This window comes from Phocoena sinus, chromosome 1 (assembly GCF_008692025.1).
Source record: "Phocoena sinus isolate mPhoSin1 chromosome 1, mPhoSin1.pri, whole genome shotgun sequence".
Taxonomy (NCBI): Eukaryota; Metazoa; Chordata; class Mammalia; order Artiodactyla; family Phocoenidae; genus Phocoena; species Phocoena sinus.
In genome coordinates, this window is record NC_045763.1 from 6548868 (window position 1) to 6568397 (window position 19530).

Below are 19530 nucleotides of genomic sequence, written 5' to 3' on the forward strand. Positions count from 1 at the left end.
GCCAGGAGGAAAGATGGAACAGAAGAGAAAATAATTAACTATCTGTAGGAGAGTGGCTGCCTACAGCGAGTGGCAGGTGACACCTGGAGGGCACCCCAGCCCTGCAGCACATGCACTGTGGAGCTGGGAGGGGGTGGGCTGCAATTGTTCAGAAGCAGCATCTCTCTCCCCAGGGAGTCTTGCACCCAGGAGCCGGCCAGAGTCTGCTGGGCCCTGGGGAGCTTTCCCAAGGCAGAGCCTCTCCAGGGCAGCTGTGCGCCCACTGGGGCGGGGTGCCACGCACAGAAGCCACTTCCCACGCCCTGTCACTGAGGTCAGCCATGCTTTCAAAGACCTCTCTCTCTTTCCCGCCTTTCTTCATTAGCTTCCCCCTTCCCTCCCAACCCTCTCCCCTCCACACAAGATAAAGGGATTTTTTTAATCGGATCAGTTTTCCAGGGAAGCAGAAATGTGACTGTACACGGTTCTTTAGCCTCACCTCACGATTCCGCAACAGGGACTAACATCTCTCAACATGGCTTTGTCCAGCTGACCAGGCTCTTTCTGCAGCTGAATAAAAAAAACTTTAGAAACAGTTCTGTCTCCACCAAAATAATACAAATACATCACACCACCAATTCTGGAATACTGAAGCAGAGTCTCATCCCCCTTCAGACAGAATGTAGAAGGGCAGAAGGCTTCAAGCTTCATCCAGAAGATTCCAACTCTACGAGTCCCATGGACAAGTCCCCTTGTGCTTCCACACAACGATGCCCCTGCGGAAGTCCGCCCAGCCTGCCGGACAGCGGCAAAGGACTACTCACAAAAGCTCTTCCTTCTCTTCATTCCCCATCCTTTGTATTATACTGGGACCAGTGACACCACCAGCACTAAAAAGAGAACAAGCGCTAGTTTCTTTTTTCCCTCCCTGAAGCTCACAAGATGGGGTTGCTTTCTTTTTCAGCTGGTTGGTGGGTGTCAGCCACCTAATTAATACCCCCCTTCTCGTTAAAAGCTACCCCTAAAAAGCAAGTCGATCTCTTATATAATTTTATTCATAAGGAAAGAAGACAAAACTCAGCGTACATTAATCAATGTGTCAGGCTGACGTAATAAGCCAGATGCATTTGATGTTTGCTAAGGGTATCACTAAAACAATCTGTTAGCCACCACCTACAGCTACAAAAGAGAAAAACAGAACAAAACAAACAAGGTTTTTTCAAAAATGTGTATATATGCCCAACACTTTGTTTAGTAACTCCAAAAGATACAAAACCACTTAGGCAAAAGTAAGCCACAAACCTATTCAAGAGCATTGTAAAATGCACGGGGATTATCCAAAGGGCTGCACCGCTCACTGAATAATTTTAATCCAGGATGCCCAGCAAATCTCCCTGTATGCCGCCAGCAGATCACCAGCAGAGGCAAATCCAGATAATGAAACATTGTAAGAAGGGCCCTTTTTAATAATTCAGCCCATCAAGGAATGAGTATTGATTCTTGTTTTCAGCAGGAGAGTGTTATCTTCAGCTTACAGCTCAGGGACAGCCTCAGGGGATTAAATCACAGTCCCTTTCCTGCCATGCAATCCTTCAGCTGTCACTGTGCATTCTTTGTCATTCTTCATCCATTTCTAGAGAACCCCTGGTCTCCAAGATGTGTCTTCCCTACTTAAGCCACAGAAGCCATAGCAGCATTTCAACTTTTACATATTAAGCCTGTCTGTCTATTATCATTTGCCAACTGTTCTTCTTCTCAATAATTTTAACAATGCATCAGATATCTTTGTGAACTTCCATCTTGTTTGTTAACAAACCTACTAAATATCTTAAGATCAGATTGATATTCCATCATAATGGTAAGTGTGCCGATCGATCTATGGACGTGTGCAAACATTTTAATACAACCAAGAAGACGCTACTAAGAGAAGGAAAAACCAGGCGGAAGCAGTATAGGTATCAACCACTCTTTCCCCATTCCAACATGGAAGGATATAAAGTCCCTAAACTTGAGGAAAAATTAACCAAAACAATAAATTTAGTGGTAATACTAAATTTAAGGGTATTCCTGCATCTTTATATATTGGAAAAATATTCAAAACCAAAAAAATTTTTTAGACTGTAAACAAGCCAGCGATTTCTGATTCAAGTATAAATCAAACTGCTCTCATCCCTGACAGAACGTTCTGCACTCCAGTTACACTATCCTACTGCTCCACTAACGTCACTCAACTTCTATTCTGTTGTCGTGGACAACTAGCACCACCTTCCACTGAGTGTGTGAGACTGGGAGGTAGAGGCAGCCCTTTCTGCTGCTCATTTGTCTTTGGATGTGATTCCAAAGCGTCCCTCCATGATCCTGTAGATCAAGGTGCTGTAATCCTGAGGACTTCAGCACTCCAAGGTCACCACACACATCTTCTATTATAGGACACCAAAGGGATTGTACAGCTGCCTTTCTAGGTCCTTCTGCTTTTCCACCCAGACTGTAAATTGTTACAAGGCCCTGGGGCAGTGCAGCAGCGGCTCCATTCCATTCAGGCCTCAAGGAGCGTCAGCGCTGTCAGGAGGCTGCAGCCAAGGGCAGCGGCCTCACCAATGACAACACCTCCCTCTCTGTGGCCAATGAGCCACTCTCCTGTTGTAAGATCACAGCAAGTTCCCCTCTAACGAAGACTTAAAGAGCCAAAAACCATCAAATTAAAACAAAAATACAGGGACCCTCTCTGGTGGCGCAGTGGTTAAGAATCCACCTGCCGATGCAGGGGACACGGGTTCCAGCCCTGGTCCGGGAAGATCCCATGTGCCGCGGAGCAACTAAGCCCGTGCGCCACAACTACTGACCCTGCGCTCTAGAGCCCACGAGCCACAACTACTGAGCCCGTGTGCCGCAACTACTGAAGCCAACATGCCTAGAGCCTGTGCTCCACAACAAGAGAAGCCACCGCAACGAAGAGTAGCCCCCGCTCGCCGCAACTAGAGAAAGCCCACGTGCAGCAACGAAGACCCAATACCGTGTTAATGGTCCATTCAGTCACATTTATTGTATTCCTTTTTAAAACGTCCCTCTTTATCTGATTAAAAAACAATAATAATGTGCTTTTTTCCTATTTTGTAAATGAAGCAAACTATTAATTCAGTGGTTAAGAAGCAACTTCTTGGAGCCAAGAACTGCTCTGAGCACTGCAAACAAAAAGGTGAGTGAAACACAGCCCTTGATTTTCTTTTTCGTGTGTGTGGGGGGGGGGGGGGGCGGCAGGGGGGTGCCGCACCGCTTGACTTGTGGGATCTTAGTTCCCCGACCAGGGAATGAACCGTGCTCTCGGCAGTGAAAGCGCTGAGTTCTACCAACTGGACCGCCAGGGAAGTCCCAACAGCCCCTCGATTTAACATTGCCAAAACGACAGATTATGCAACAACACGGGTGTCAACTGCATTGAACTGTGTGGATCCACTTATATGTGGGGCTTTTTCACTAGATACACAGTCAGCCCTCTGTGTCCGAAGATGTGGAATCCGTGGATACGGAGGGCTGGCTATGGGACGTGAGCATCCATGGATGTTGGCGTCTGAGGCAGGTCCTGGAACCAGTCCCCCGCAGACACCAAGGGGCAATGTATGTACAAAGTAGCCATGCATGATGTCAGGGATGCTGGCTAACTGTCTCCCTCAGAGAGGAGCAAGAGATGGGGAGGTGGAAGCAGGAGAGGGCTAGCTTTTATTTTCATTTCAATGTATATCTTAAATTTTTTAACAGACTCATTTTCTGGATTACCTATTTTATAATTTCATTAAGAGTTTCAAGCTACATGATTTTGACTCTGAACGTTTACATACAATCAAAAACTAAGCAGCACTACGATAATTATCACAAGCTAGTATGTAAACAAGATAAACCCAATATGCCACGGTGGTGCCAGGTAAGGGCAAAGTCACAACATGGTAGCTACACTTAGAGAGGTTTCTCAGTGATAATAACAAAAATGAAATCAAGAGAAGAAATGAGTCACCACAAGGAACCCAGTAATCTAAACACATTATACACCAGCCCCCGGCCCCCAATAATCTGGGCCATAAGCAATCACTAACAAATTTATGTCACAAGTGACTATGTCATTTCATCAAAACATCATCACCCATTCTATCAAATTAATACTGGTAGTTAGAGTTTTATTGGTTTTGTAGTTTGGTTTGAATTTATCTATAAATTGTCTCTGAACGCTATATTAGGGATTTAAACATGCAGATTATACCTAATTTGTGTGCTGGGGAAGGTAGGAAATTAAGTTAAAATGGGAGAACCACAAAAACAAATTTTTTAAGGGCATAAAATACTGAGGTTTAAGAAACATAAGAGGTCCTGGAACTGCACTAAAAGAACTCTATCTACATCCTGCAAAGGACAGGATCGGATCTGCAACTATAACAGTCACTGGTGGCAGACTTCCATGTGCTAAAGCTGGCTGCCCATAAGATATCCCGGGGAGTGCTTGGAAAAACTGTGGATTCCTGGGCTTCACTCCAGAACTACTGAAGTAATACTCTGGCTTTAAAAGTGAGGAAACTGAGGTGCAACGAGATGAAGTAACTTGATCACTAGTAAATGTTGCCAACATGAATCAAACCAACACCATTATTTCAGCAGTAAAAATGTGTATTTTTTTAAACCACTTCCATGATCTATTACTTCTAAGCAGCTCTTCTCTCCTCTGGAGCGTAAAAATGGAAAAAAACACCATTACAGGTTTTTCCTCTTTCTACAAAAATAATGAAATTTCATTAAGTCCTTGTGTTGCTAAAAATGAAAAACACCCTGAGGGCTCAAATGTTCTGAGGGCTTCCTCCTCACCCGCCTGCCTCTCTCTCTCTCTCTCTCTCTCTCTCTCCCTCTCCCCTCCCTCCCTCCCCCTTCCCTTCCTTCTCTTCCTCCCTCCCTCCCTCTCCCCCTTTCTTTCTTCCACTTGACTCAAAAATCCCACCTTTGAGTTAATGGTAGGTGAATTCTGATCTATTTCTCAAAGACAGAGTTTGAGGGGAGAAAGAAAAAGAAGTGCATTCCACAATCACCACAGTGATTCAGGCAAAAAATAAAATAGGTGCTAATATTGGTGGGTGAAAATCTGATGACAAACAGGATATTTACATGTTCTCAAAGTTTCCCCCTACCAATTACCTATTAATTACAAAGGGAAAGTTAGTAACTTATCCAAGTGATCCAAGTTGCTGTCACCAACAATGTGACAAACTGGTATCCCGTGTCCTCTAATGTAAGGCACCTAGGACACAACACCACTAATGTAACAGCCCTGCCTAGAATGCATAACCTTCAGCTAATAACTAGGAAGCAGCAAACTACAGAAAACTGAACTGCACTCTTCCAAAACATGTCAATGTCGTGAAAGACAAAGAAAGGCTAAGGAACTGTTCCAGATTAAAGGAGACCAAAGGGACATGGTAGACAGATGTGTGATGCTGGTTTGGATATTAGGCCAGAAAAACAAATTGCTACAGAGGGCATTACTGGGATCTGTGACAAAATGTGGATGTCTATAGATTCGATTAGTATTGTGGCGCTGTTAGACCTCCTGATTTTGATAACTGTATAGTGGCTATATAAACGAATGTCCTTGTTCTTACAAAATACACACCTAAGTATTTAGGAGTAAACAGTCAGTCAAGATGTCTGCATTTTACACTCAGTTCAGAGCAATGGAATAGATTAGCGAGCCCAGAAACAGACTCACATAAATAGAGTCAACTGACAAAGGAGGAAAGGCAATGCAATAGAGAAAAGATAATTTTTACAACCAATGGTGCTGAACAACTGGATACCTACATGCCCTCCCCCACCCGCCCACAAAATAAAAGAACCTAGACACAAAAATCAACTCAAAATGGATCACAGACCTAAATGTAAAATGCAAAACTATAAAACCCTGTAAGAAGATAACACAGAATGAAATCTGAATGGCCTTGGGTATGGAGATCACTTTTCAGATTCAATACTAAAGGCACAATCCACGAAGGAACGAACTGATAAGCTGGATTCGTTAAAATGAAAAACCTCTGCTCTGTAAAAGACACTGTCAAGAAAAGCAAAGGACAAACCACAGACTAGGAGAAAATATTTGCAAAAGACACGTCTGATAAAGAACTGTCATGCAAAATACACAAAGAGCTCTTAACGCTCAACATTAAAAAAATAAACAGCCTGATTTGAAAATGGGCCAGAGCCCCTAACAAAAGATACTCCACATCGTATGTCATCAGGAAAATGCAAATTCAGACAACAGTGAAATACCACTAACAGGCCTAACAGGACAGCCAAAATCCAGAACACCGACAACACCAAATGTTGGTGAGGATGTGGAGCAACAGGAACTTTTCATTCACTGCTGGTGGGAACGCAGACTGCTACGGCTAACTTTGGGAAACACTTCGGTTGTTTCTTAGAAAATTAAACACACTCTTACCGGAAAATCCTGCAACGAGGCTCCCGAAGGAGTTAAAAACTTACATCCACGCAATAACCTGCTATAATGGACGTTACAGCAGCTTTATTCATAATTGCTAAACCCTGGAGGAACAAAGGTAGCTTTCAGTGGGCGAAAGGATAAACAAACTGTGGAATATTATTCAGCGTGAAATATTATTCAACTGTTACACCATGAAAAGACACGGAGGAATCTTAAGTGCATACTACTAAGTGAGAGAAGCCAATCTGAGAAGGTTACATATTGTATGATTCAAACTATATGACATTCTGCAAAAGTCAAAACTATGGAGAGAGCAAAGAGATCAGTGGTTGCCAGGGGTCAGAAGGAAAGGAGGGATGAATAGGCAAAGCACAGAGGATGTTTAGGGCAGTGAAACTACTCGGTATGGAGCTCTAATGGTGGATACATGGCATTAGAAACTTGTCCAAACCCAAAGAATGTACAACACACTGAAAGTGAACCCTAATGTAAACTATGCACTTTGGATGATAAGGATGTGATAATGACCTGTGGATTCATCAACTGTAATATATGTATCACTCTGGTTTTGCTAATGGGAGAGGCCACTCATGTATAGGGTAGGAGGTATATGGGAAATCTCTGTGCCTTCCACTCAATTTTTGCTGTGATCCTAAAACTGCTCTAAAAAATAAAGTCTATTTACAAAGAAAAGAAAGGAAAAAAATGACAAGTACCTGACATTCGATCTAACTGTACAACAGGAGATCAAAGATAAAACCAGAAAATGCCAACTTCCAGGCATTAGGCGTAACAATGTCTAGACTCTGGAAAGGATCAATTAACCTTAGGTATATTACTTAACCTTGACCCCAGGCCCTTAGAAAAACTGAAGGCCTTGATAGTTGTAAGAGATATTGTCACTAAAAATACTATGAGGTCCTAAAAGGAGGCGTAACACACAAAGTTTAAGCTAAACAAAACTGCAAGCTCTACACCTCCATGTGCTGAAATTTCTTTGGCAAGTTATATTAATAAAACTGATTCTGGAGAACTTGTAAAGCCTGGGAACCCCATATATTTGCTTAGGTATTTTTCAAACAGTATGAAACAGCCCTAAAAAGGCAAAGTTGAAGGGCCTAACAGTGCCTTTAGGTAATGAAGGGTGATGCATTATCCCTGAAAGAAGGGAAAGCTCAATAAAACCTAAACGTGATCACTATGTTTCATACAGATCTATGGCAACAAAAAGACTGCTTAAAACAGCAGGCAGTTTTTTAAAATCATAAGGTTCTTCAAATCTGTGTTCTGAAAAATGCGGCTATCATGATGTCCCTTCTGTAAGAAAAAAGAGCAGAGGAATATAATGGAAGATAGCCTTAAGAACAAATTAGCTGACGTCCAGCTTCTAAGGGAGAGCAGACTGTGAAAACAACTTCTCCAAAGGAAAGGAATTCACCCGGAAGCAGGTTATACGCTTGCTAATACTAATACTGGTCAATTGGGTGTTTTAAGAATTTTTTAAACTTGCTACATTAAAATTCAACAGCTAGGGCTTCCCTGGTAGCGCAGTGGTTGAGAGTCCGCCTGCCGATGCAGGGGACATGGGTTCGTGTCCCTGTCCGGGAGGATCCCACGTGCCGCGGAGCAGTTAGGCCCGTGAGCCATGGCCGCTGAGCCTGCGCGTCCGGAGCCTGTGCTCCGCAACGGGAGAGGCCACAACAGCGAGAGGCCCGCGTACCGCAAAAAAAAAAAAAAAAATTCAACAGCTATAAATTATCTTTCATTTAGGGTAGATGGATTAATCTCTAAATTAATATAGCACCTGTCTTGGCAATTTTTCTGAAAATCAGTGGTTTTAACACCTTTCACTACAATCAAATATAAAAGACAATGGTTATTTTTGGCATACTTAGTGGCAGTTGGGGAAGCTACAGTAAACTCTGAAAAAAGCAGGATATCCTTAAAACCTCCTGTACAGCTAAAGAAGCAACAAGATGACAGTTCTTTATAAGCACCAAGCAGGTAAGAAATATAATTAACTTTACTTTTAAGACAGCATTTTATAATAAATGTTCACTTTTAATTATTAAATGGTACCAAAAGTCCCAAGTATGAGAAGTACCAGTGTTAGAAATGATACTTTAAAATGATAAATGCCTTACGTAAGCAAAAGATAATACTGTTTTAACAGTGGCTTGAGACTCAGTCAAAAAGTCTAAACTAGATTATTAGGCAAAGTATTCTTAGCTTCTAAAGAAATAAATGGTGTTATCACATGGGCTGGCTCTAAGAACACCCAATGGTCAAGGACGGTAGCAAGGAGCAATGGGAAGAACACCAACCAGAGACCCAAGAGACTTGGGCCTAAGCAGTGCCGCATGAAGCAGGGGTTTGGGGTGAGCCACTGGACCCCGGCTTCCTGCTCTGTGTTCGTGAAGTAGGTCTGTCTAGATCAGGGTACTGGATTTATTCCAAGGGACATGCAAAGCCCAATTTCTCACACGCACAAAGTTTTATCTGAAACAAATGCAGACTAACACACACGCAGACTGCAAGGGTCATTTTTCAAATGTACACAGATGCTGTTAAGTGAGAAGGGAGCTCATCGTTGGGGTCTGCCGGTCAGGCATTTTTTTTTTAACAAAAGGACAGTAAGATAGGACCACCACAAGTGCTAACAGGAAAAGAAAACTCACCAATACTAAACAGGGTTCCCACACCATGCTGTTAACACCACCGTCCATCTATTCAGGGGAAAGGCCAGCCTGTAAAACTCTCAGTGGCAGAAGCCTTCTACTCTCCAAAGTGAATGAGCAGCAAGCATGTCAGCTGAGAAACTCACTAGTAAAGTGAAGGCAAAGGGGCATCGAGGCAGGGGTCACCCATGCAGTACAAAGTCAGCCAGGGGCACAACCAAGATTACCCATGGCCAGGTGAGTTCCTGAGTTAAACCTCAGTCCTGCCAGATTTTTATACAAAGGCAAGATTTTATATGAGCGCAAACCTCAAGTTTTCTCACGTACAAAATGAAATAAATATCACAGATTGTTGTGGAGATCAAACGGGTTAAGCTACGTGAAAAGAGTAGCAGTGTGCCATTTACACAAAGTAAATGTTCCACGTTAGTTGACTTCCGTAACAGCTAGCTGATTTGAGGGGTGTGTGTTTGTTTTTTCAGGGTTTTAATTATAGCCTTTACTTGGAAAAGAGCCTCAATTAAAGAAATTTTTAAAATATTTATATAATTTTAACGGTTACTTTCCCGATTTGAGGTTTTGAGTGACCCACCTCAAGAGGCTTTAGAGAATAGCAGTTTTTAAACTTAATTTTTAAATTTTTTTCAACATTTTAGGAATCTACTGATTATCATCCATGGTTGAAAAGTATATATTCCCTCCAGGGAAATGCACGTACGTATAAGACTTTGCAAGCGATTCCAGAAAGTTCATAGACGCTCTTAAACTCAAGGAGACCACCTAGGGGCCTATGGGCTTCAGATTAAGAATGTCCAGAAAACTAGTAAATTATTTAACCCTGAGTCTGTACAACAAAACCCACTGTGATAAGAGATAATGCTTATTATATGCCTGCATGATGCTAAGCAACCTAATGAATTACTTCATCACCTTTGTAACAACCCTTTGAGGTAAACAGTCGTAGTGTGCCCATTTTAGAGGTGAGAAGACTAAGGGTTAGAAAGGCTGATTAACGCATCCTATGTTACACAGGAACTCATCAAGAGAAAAAATTGTTCTCTAAAGGATAATGCCCCCAAAACAAAACCAGTCGTTAAAAAAATAATGACTTGGTTCAATCACTCACCAAAGAACATCTGGACTCTTTCCAGTATTTTTCTATTGTGAATAAAGCAGCTATGAACATTTTTTTAAATAACTTAAATAAAATAGCTCGACCCACTACTGCAATGTTGTCTTATTTATATACGTTAGCCACTCCACGGAGGTCTTAAACACACAAAAAGATACGACTGAAAAATAAAAATGCTAAATAACTAAATACCAAAGTGAGGAGTACTGATTTTTTAGTGAGGAGAGGATGGGTGCACCCAACGAGCATTCCAGCCCGCAGAGCCACATTCATGACAGTGGAAATGAATGTGCATTTTAAATCCCCTTTAAATGGCTGCACCTTCTCTGCTTTGGACAGAGCCTCTGTCACGCCAATTAAACCCCCTGATACTGGGAACAGCTGGGGGTGCGGGATGATCTCTGTCCTGTCTGGGGAGGATCTGGGCAATGTTTTCTTTGCCTTCTCACCTCCCTCCCACCAACTACCAGTAAATCAGTAATTCTTGCTAGAAGACATCGAAGCTAACAGATTCTCGGGAACAAGTAAAAATGTTGCCCTTCTAGCACAAATACTTTTTAAATGAACAGATAAAAAATTAATAAAATTAAATCTTATGAGTTGATGCCATCATTTGTATACAGAGATCACCTATATCTGAATATGCAAAGGAAGTTAAATTATGATGCAATCAATGCTATCCTATAAAAACTAAATTAACAAAAACAGTCTATTAGGGAAGACATCTGGTGTATCACGGCAGGAAACGTTAATGATATTGTCTGCAACCCTGTAATCAATTTTTTCTCCCAGTAGCTCTCTCATTACACTGTATTAGATGTGTGTGCCTGCAGGATTTATGAGAACTCCACACATGGAGGGGAGCTTGGCCAACTGGATCCAATTCAGATCCAGCTCAAATGACTTTGGCAGCACGAAGCGTTGTTAAAGAACAATCAATACGTGAGCTTTATGCAGCATCATCCTGACTGAAAGAAGATTTATCATCGTACTACAGAATCTTCTCCAACCTACATATGACGGTATCTGAGAATACCACCCACCATGAACTTATTTAAATCCCTAGTGGACACAATATTTTTACCGCTAAAAAAATAAATACTCGTCATCACTAATGCTAATATAAAAAGTTTACTACATATCAATTATGGGCAAAACTTTAAAACCATTCAGCAAATCCTGGTTAGTGGGTATTGCAGTAAATGAAACAGTCTAACAATGACATTGACACTGATTAGAGAATAAAGATAATATTGGCCTGAAAGATAACCATTTCTCTCTCTCTCTCTCTCTCTCTCTCTCTCTCTCTCTCACACACACACACACACACACACACACACACACACACACACACACACGATGGTAACTGGTAAAGGCTGAAGCTTTTGAAGTATGCAGTCAAGTTGGGACTCTGCTAATTTGTCCCTTAAGCTGTCAGTATCTCTCCAGGGATTAAAATTAGATTTTTATCCACTACGTTGGGTTTTATCTTCCATTGTGAATGGCTATTATATCAAGACTTCCAAGGCTTCCATAATGTGAACCTTTCTCTCTGGTCTAATTCTTGATAAATTACAGTGGCAACTATCTAAACATGAAAATGTTGTGACAATTATTCCTGATTTTATTACAATTATTAATGTCCCATCTCCGTTGTCTTGGTCCTCTTCATTTTATGCATGGATGACAGTCCTAGCCACCTAATTGGAACTTTTACAGTCTTTCCCCACTCCACACTCTACCCAATGAATCTTCTTAAGCAGTGATCTGCAGATCGGCCTGCCCGCAATACAAAAGCCTGCAAAGGCTCTCTTCGGCCTAGAACATAAAATGTCACCTTGTCTAACCTTTCAGACCCTCAATGATCCGGCCCCATTGGGATCCCCACCTCTGCCTCCCAGGACCCACTAACCTGTGCTCTTCTTTGACGTCCTGCGGCATCTTCTCACAACTCCCAGCTTCACCAGGCTCACTGCCTACGTTGCTTATAAGGACAGGCTGACACGTACACCTGGCGAGCTCCTCCACTCTGCCTGCCCACGTGTTACTGGTGTACCAAAAACACACCCGGCTCCTCAGTACCTAGCTACCTTCCCAAAACTTTCCCAAGCGCTGCTACAGGCCATCGGGAGCGCTCTCTTTTCCTAGTCTCAAGATACTAATATGCTACACGGCAAGTGAACAAGTCGTTGCATATTGCCAGTATCTGGATCTGTGCATGCATGTACGAGGGCTATTCTCTTGTGTTATTTCCTAATCAAGCATGAGTTTGAGCCCCAGGGTCAGATTAGGTAAAACAAGGGAAAGACAGTCTTAACCTTCTTTAGTGACTAGCAGCGGTCAATCAGAACAATAAACACCTGTCCTTCAGAGAACTTGAGCATTAAATCCTCATGAAGGAAGGAGAATGAAGACAGGTGTGTACACCGAGCTTCCAGAAAAGGTGAGGCACACGGCACAAAAGTAACCCTCATGGATCACTAACACCAGGCCCTGTGCTCCAGGGGACAAAGAGCTGAAGACACTGCATCCTGCTTCACCTCACGTAACGCCCCACATCATCACCAGGTAACAGAGGATTTGCCGGGGTACAGCTGAGAGCACTCCATCTACTCCCCAGCCCAAGCCTTTCAAACGTTTATTCTGTATCCGGCCCTGCAGAAAAGCCCAGCTACCTCTGAGCAATACTCTACCGAAGGTCACCGGAGAGGGCAGCAGCCCGAACAGTTTAGACTCACGGGCCACAAGCCCCGGTGATCCTGGGGAAAGGTGCAGTCCGCACGCGGACTCAGACTTACCCCCTTTTCCCCTATTTCAGTCGCCAACGTCCATACAGTTTAGACTCACGGGCCACAAGCCCCGGTGATGCTGGGGAAAGGTGCAGTCCGCACGCGGACTCAGACTTACCCCCTTTTCCCCTATTTCAGTCGCCAACGTCCATACAGTTTAGACTCACGGGCCACAAGCCCCGGTGATCCTGGGGAAAGGTGCAGTCCGCACGCGGACTCAGACTTACCCCCTTTTCCCCTATTTCAGTCGCCAACGTCCATACAGTTTAGACTCACGGGCCACAAGCCCCGGTGATCCTGGGGAGAGGTGCAGTCCGCACGCGGACTCAGACTTACCCCCTTTTCCCCTATTTCAGTCGCCAACGTCCATACAGTTTAGACTCACGGGCCACAAGCCCCGGTGATCCTGGGGAGAGGTGCAGTCCGCACGCGGACTCAGACTTACCCCCTTTTCCCCTATTTCAGTCGCCAACGTCCATACAGTTTAGACTCACGGGCCACAAGCCCCGGTGATCCTGGGGAAAGGTGCAGTCCGCACGCGGACTCAGACTTACCCCCTTTTCCCCTATTTCAGTCGCCAACGTCCATAGAGTTTAGACTCACGGGCCACAAGTCCCGGTGATCCTGGGGAGAGGTGCAGTCCGCACGCGGACTCAGACTTACCCCCTTTTCCCCTATTTCAGTCGCCAACGTCCATACAGTTTAGACTCACGGGCCACAAGCCCCGGTGATCCTGGGGAAAGGTGCAGTCCGCACGCGGACTCAGACTTACCCCCTTTTCCCCTATTTCAGTCGCCAACGTCCATACTCGCTGCTGATTGCCAGCTCCTGCTCCTTGCAGCGGCCCAGCATGCTCTCTGCTGGTGCCAACACCCCTCCACCACCAAGCCCCCCGACTTCTGGAACTGTCCTAGAGGGGTAAGGCAAGTCCCGTATTTTGCTTCCTCTGTGCGTGTACTTGTTACTCCTTTAAGAACACATACGATACAGCACACTTTTAAAGGGGCTCTGGGGAGGGAGGTGATATTCCTATTTTATACCCTGTGGGATATAAAATATTGAGAGCTTTTAAAAACGGGATTCTCCTTACCCCTACAGGCCCTCTCCCGGCTTCAGAAAGATGCTGTGGCGGCTGTGCTGCCACCGGCAGAGAGCATGCTGGGGGGTCGCACAAAGCAGGAGGTGGAGATCTGCAACAGGCCTGGGAGTTGTGGACCTAAAAGAGAAAAAAGTTTTAAGTTAACAGGCCCAATGTCCTCTCATACCCTGGTTACTAGGGGCACTCAGCACACAAGCAGGCAGCTGAACAAATCCTTTAGCAGGTGGCCTCTGAAGTCTCAGCGAGCCTGTTCTGCCACTAAAGTTAAACTCCACACATCAGTCAGAGCTGCTTCCTTTCTCCAGCGTGAACATACGACCCTCTGGCTCCACACTCTCAGTATGGGCCTGTCATAAAGCGGTATGGTGTGTGCCCCTCAAAATAACCAAGTTAAGATGTGACACAGTGTCAAAGCACCGTGACAGTGGCATGCTTTGCTTATAACAAAAACAAAAATGCAATGGTGTCAGATAAACATGACTATAAAATAAACCACCAGTGGACAAACTGAGCTTTCAGAAGAGTTTCTAAGGAGAGATGCCAGAGGCATAGGACAGGTACTTCAGAAGGAAATGCTCAAGGTACTGGGGGCAGGGGCTTCAAAGAAAGATCCTACCATTTTCTCAAAGTCCTAGTTTAATTTTGTAAAGCTAAAGATAAGGTAACATACAAAGGCTTAACACCAGTGGAAAAAGAAGACACCATTCAAACAAGCTTTAATTTACTCACAAGGTAAATGTAATGAACAAGACTGGAGCATAAAGTTCAAGAAAGATATTATTTCTTTTAGGGGCAAAACCAGTTTGGTATGTACCATATGTCTTTTTTTTTTTTTTAAAGAAACTTTTAAAACATTTAAAACCAGCAAAATATTAAAGAGCAACTTCTGAAAGCCAGCACAGTCCTGATAAGTACCAAAAAAAAGATAGTTCAGATGACAGTCTGAGTATGTCCCTTTTCAAAAACTCTAGGGAGTACGTAACATTTCCCAAAACCTAACCAATCCAATTTCATGTTGTTTTTAATGAACTAAAAACCCCATAAAATCCAAATACTTATGTGAATTTCTGTTCTTAAGATGGTTTTTAAATTACAGGTAAGCAAACTTTTCATATTAAATCATTTTTAGGGAGTCCTGATACATATAATTCATTTCAAAAAGCTAAGAATCACTCTCTAACAGCTTCCTGTGGTCCAAGATTTTAATATGCTCCATCAACTACTTATTTTCTTTTTATGTCTCTCTGAAAACAAACAAAATAGATAAATCCCAAGAAAAAGAGCTAATCTTGGGCATGTCTTTATCATCATGCTTTTCTTTTCTGTTCTTTTCTTTCTCTACAGACGACCCTCTAGAGCATCCCGGGCTCCCACACCATATATGCTTCCTGTGCGGCCAGTCTCTGACTCCCACTGCCCCCACGGACAGTAAATATACATGACCTGCACGGACAGCAAGTGTTAGCAGCCATCGCCTTCTCCACCACACACCTCCCACCTCCCCATACCAGCACTGCGAATTTCTAATCAAAGATTCAACTGTGCACTAGAATGTACAGTATACTCAAGATCTTTTAATATAAGCATCAAATAAAAATGAACCTGTGGTTAATCTCTTGCACTAGGAGTTAATCAGACCACTCAAATCCTTATTCATTCAAATCAAGGGTTTCAAACAGAAAGACACTTGGCGAAGCATTTCTAAGCATGTTGGCATTACTTAATGTGCAAAAGTTCAAGTAATTATTAAAACATTTTAAACATGAAAAAAGGCATCATTTCAAAGCATTTCATTATTCTTACTTATGAATCAGAAAACGCTGACAGGATCTCAGTTGCCCTAATTTTCTTTCGTTTCTTCTAATGGATTTTTTCTTCTATAATTTTGAGTTGGTCCTTAACACAAACAACCACATATACACAAATTACAAATTTCCAGTTCTAAGAAATAAGAGTTGGAATGACAAGATTTTACCAGTATTCTTGCACAGCAGCGCTCTGCAAATATCAGATCGTCTCAAACGTTCTTAAGTTCCTTTTTTAAAACATCAGAATACCTAGAGTTTTCTGCACTGAAAAAATTTTACATATAGAGAACAGGTTTACCATTAAAATAACATTTTTAGATCGTTTATGAAGTAAATATAATTAAACTTTTTAAGTGATTTCTTCGAGTCCTAAAATCCAAATACATTAGGAGAAAATGAACTACCCAACTTCACAGTAATCGTGAACCATTAAAACTTTAAATACCACGTGGCCTACGATGACTGTCAGCCATGAGTGAAAACAGACCACTGAGAAGCTAAGTAAATGGAACCAATGAGATGTTCTGAGATTACTTATTCCCAAAGCCTCGCTTTGATTTTCACTTGTGTCACCACTTCCTTCCACTTAATTGACACTCGTATCATGCGAAGAGGCCGTGGTGATTCAGAATAACTTTCAACATGATTGTCCTATAACTGGGGTGGAGGTGGGGGTCAGGCACAGCAGATACCCAACAACGCAGCATCTGACTATGCCCATCAAACTCAGGGCTAAGCGATAGCATCCCACTCTCAAAGTTATAAACTTCAAATTCCAACATGAAAAGGACATTTAATCCTTGCACATATATGTATTATTGGTGGGTTACTCCAAACACAGCATGGAGGAAGCTCAATACCCCATTATAGTTTATCACAATGCTTATCGATAGCAACTAAGCAACCATGACCTTTATTTTAAACAAAGAAGGTGGGGGTAGGGGAAGGTGTGGCCTTTAGAGGAATACTCTAGCACCAAATCAGTAATTCAAACCTTTTCCCTTTTTTACTTTTATTTTTTTAATTGAAGTATATACAACGTACAATATTATATAAGATACGGGTATACAATATAGTGATTCACAGTTTTTAAAGATTATAGTCCATTTCCAGTTATTATAGAATATTCGGTATATTCCCCGTTGTACAATATATCCTTGTACCTTATTTTACACATAATCGTTTGTACCTCTTTATCCCCTACCCCTATCTTGCCCCTCCCCTCTTCCCTCTCCGCACTGATACGCTAATTTGTTCTCTATATCTGTAAGTCTGTTTTTTTTTTAATTATAGTCACTAGCTTGTTGTATTTTTTAGATTCCACACTAAAGTGATATCATACAGTGCTTGTCTTTCTCTGTCTGACTTACTTCACTTAGCAAAGTACCCTCCAAGTCCATTCATGTTGTTGCAAATGGCAAAATTTCCTTCTTTTCTCCAACTTTTTCTTGACCTAGAAATCACTGTATAAGAGCACTGTCCCACCGATGCACCCACTCCTGACAGGTGAGAACAATTAAACTAACAAAGGAACAACTCTTTCTAAAGAACTGTCTCTGCTGTACTTTCCACTAAGATGTAACTCCTCACTCCATAAACTGAGAACACTTGATAACAAACTTCAAAGTCTTCACTTCATTATCCAACACTACACTCAAGTCACAAAGCTGTAACCAAGTGGTACTGACCTTTTTACAGGGAATGAACAAAGAGGGTAAAGAGAAAAAGAAACTACAAATAGACTCAATTCTGCAGGCCTAACTTGAGGGACTATAAAAAAACCAAAAGAGAAAACAGCTACTGTTTCACACGGAAACAAGTCATCACATCCTATGGCATTTTTCATATCTGCTGGCCTTCTCTGGGATGTTTACATATAGACTAAGTCCTCGTTTATCTTTGCTAGAAGTCAGTGACATAGAAAATTCGAAACAGAATGCCTAAAAAATGTTATGACTTTGGCTACACTCACATAAACTTCCTGAAGAAAATTAAAACTGAGGTTTAACATATTTTTAGAATTTTATTATTTAAATATATAAAATACTACACATTGCAGGCTAACTAAAGGTAACGAAGCAGATCTCTTTGGCCTGTTTAATAAATGGAAGGTTAATTTGTAGTTAATGCATGGACTGTATCAAACAACTACTAAAGATTTTTGAAAACTTTATCCAGTCAATTTTTTTCCACTGAAATGTAACTTCATTCAATATTCAGTAAATATTTAGTATGGATCTTATATGGGCAATGTATATATACATCAATGAGTAAAACAGACGTGGTGGTATCTGCCCTTACAAAGCTTAAACCTAGAGCACCAACTCAATGTCAATGTCACGATCATCCCATGGCCCAGGCACTGCACTATCCACTTTGTAGGCTTGATCTTTTAATCTAAAAACAACCCATCTGCAAGGTAGGTGCTTTATATCCCAACTTCATAGGTAAGTACAGCAAGGTTAGTGTCTTGCCCAAGGTCATGGAAGATAGCAACTGATGAAACAGACCAGCTGATGTCAAAGTCCAGCTCCCAACCCATGCACTCTACCATCCCCCAACTCAGTCCCAGAATCACATCTAAAATTCTGAATTAGCCATGTTCAAATTAATGCAGATTTCCTGTCCCCCACCCCAAAAAGTTTTCAATACAAGGCTGACCTAATATTAAAATGATGCCCATTTCCTGAATGCCCATACACCATACATTCTGTGCTGAGTGGTCACATCAACCAAGGTGGGATTAAATAACTGTGGTGTATAATACATAAATGATAATTAACTCATTGTGTGTACACACGTATGTACACAAGAGTGCATGTTAACGAAACCTCCCTTATCTCCCAGCATTATCTATGTAAAGGCCTCTAACAAAAAAAACGAGAAGATATGATTACTTATTCTCAGTAAGTTTTCATTTTAAAGAAGGAAAAGCAGCTTCTTGCTTTTAATACACTTCTGAGAAACTCAATTTGGTGGAGAGAAGGCAATTTCAACGGTAAGTGGAACCTAAGCTGAAGACCCTGATTGCTGCACTGGGGTGACCAGCCTTTGCGTAGGGTTACAGGTACAGACCAGGAACTGGAAGCAAACTCCAAATGTTCCTCCCCCAGCTGCTCACATTTGACTGTGAAACGAAGAGGTGTACATGGTGCTGCACCTTAACGAGCTCGGCCCCCCACTCACAGCAGCAATGGAGATGTGCCTTCCCCAAGGTAACAAGTGGCAGGCGCCCTCCACTACTCCATGTTCAAAGTCAGCACTGAGAATGTATGCTGTTAGGGACAGAAACGACACAAGAGCACATGCACCCGTGCAGGGCAGTGACAACACACTGAGCCCTAAAAAGCCAACTGGAAATAGCCTAACATCACAAAAGACGTATCCCCAACTCTAAGGAATGTCAGGTTTAATTTTAAAGACAATTACATTTTACTAGGCCAAATAGGAGCAAAAATGAATCAATGGTATCTGCTCAAAATAGTATTTGTAATAATTACCTATCCGACCTGAAAATTCATCTCATGTAACAGCTAAAGAACTGATAATTATATAACTCAAGGAAACAAA

The 19530-nt window shown here is 42.2% G+C and overlaps 1 protein-coding gene across 3 annotated transcripts in view; it reads right to left on the reverse strand.

The window, feature by feature from the left end:
* RERE (arginine-glutamic acid dipeptide repeats) overlaps positions 1-19530 on the reverse strand; it is a 429896-nt gene that overhangs the window by 206107 nt on the left and 204259 nt on the right. For 2 of the 3 annotated variants that reach the window (XM_032610678.1, XM_032610670.1), the window contains exon 4: positions 14144-14269. The exons of the other annotated variant lie outside the window; for it this stretch is intronic. In XM_032610678.1, coding sequence (XP_032466569.1) covers positions 14144-14269 — 126 coding nt within the window. The remainder of the gene's footprint in view (positions 1-14143; positions 14270-19530) is intronic. 3 annotated transcript variants of the gene reach the window in all.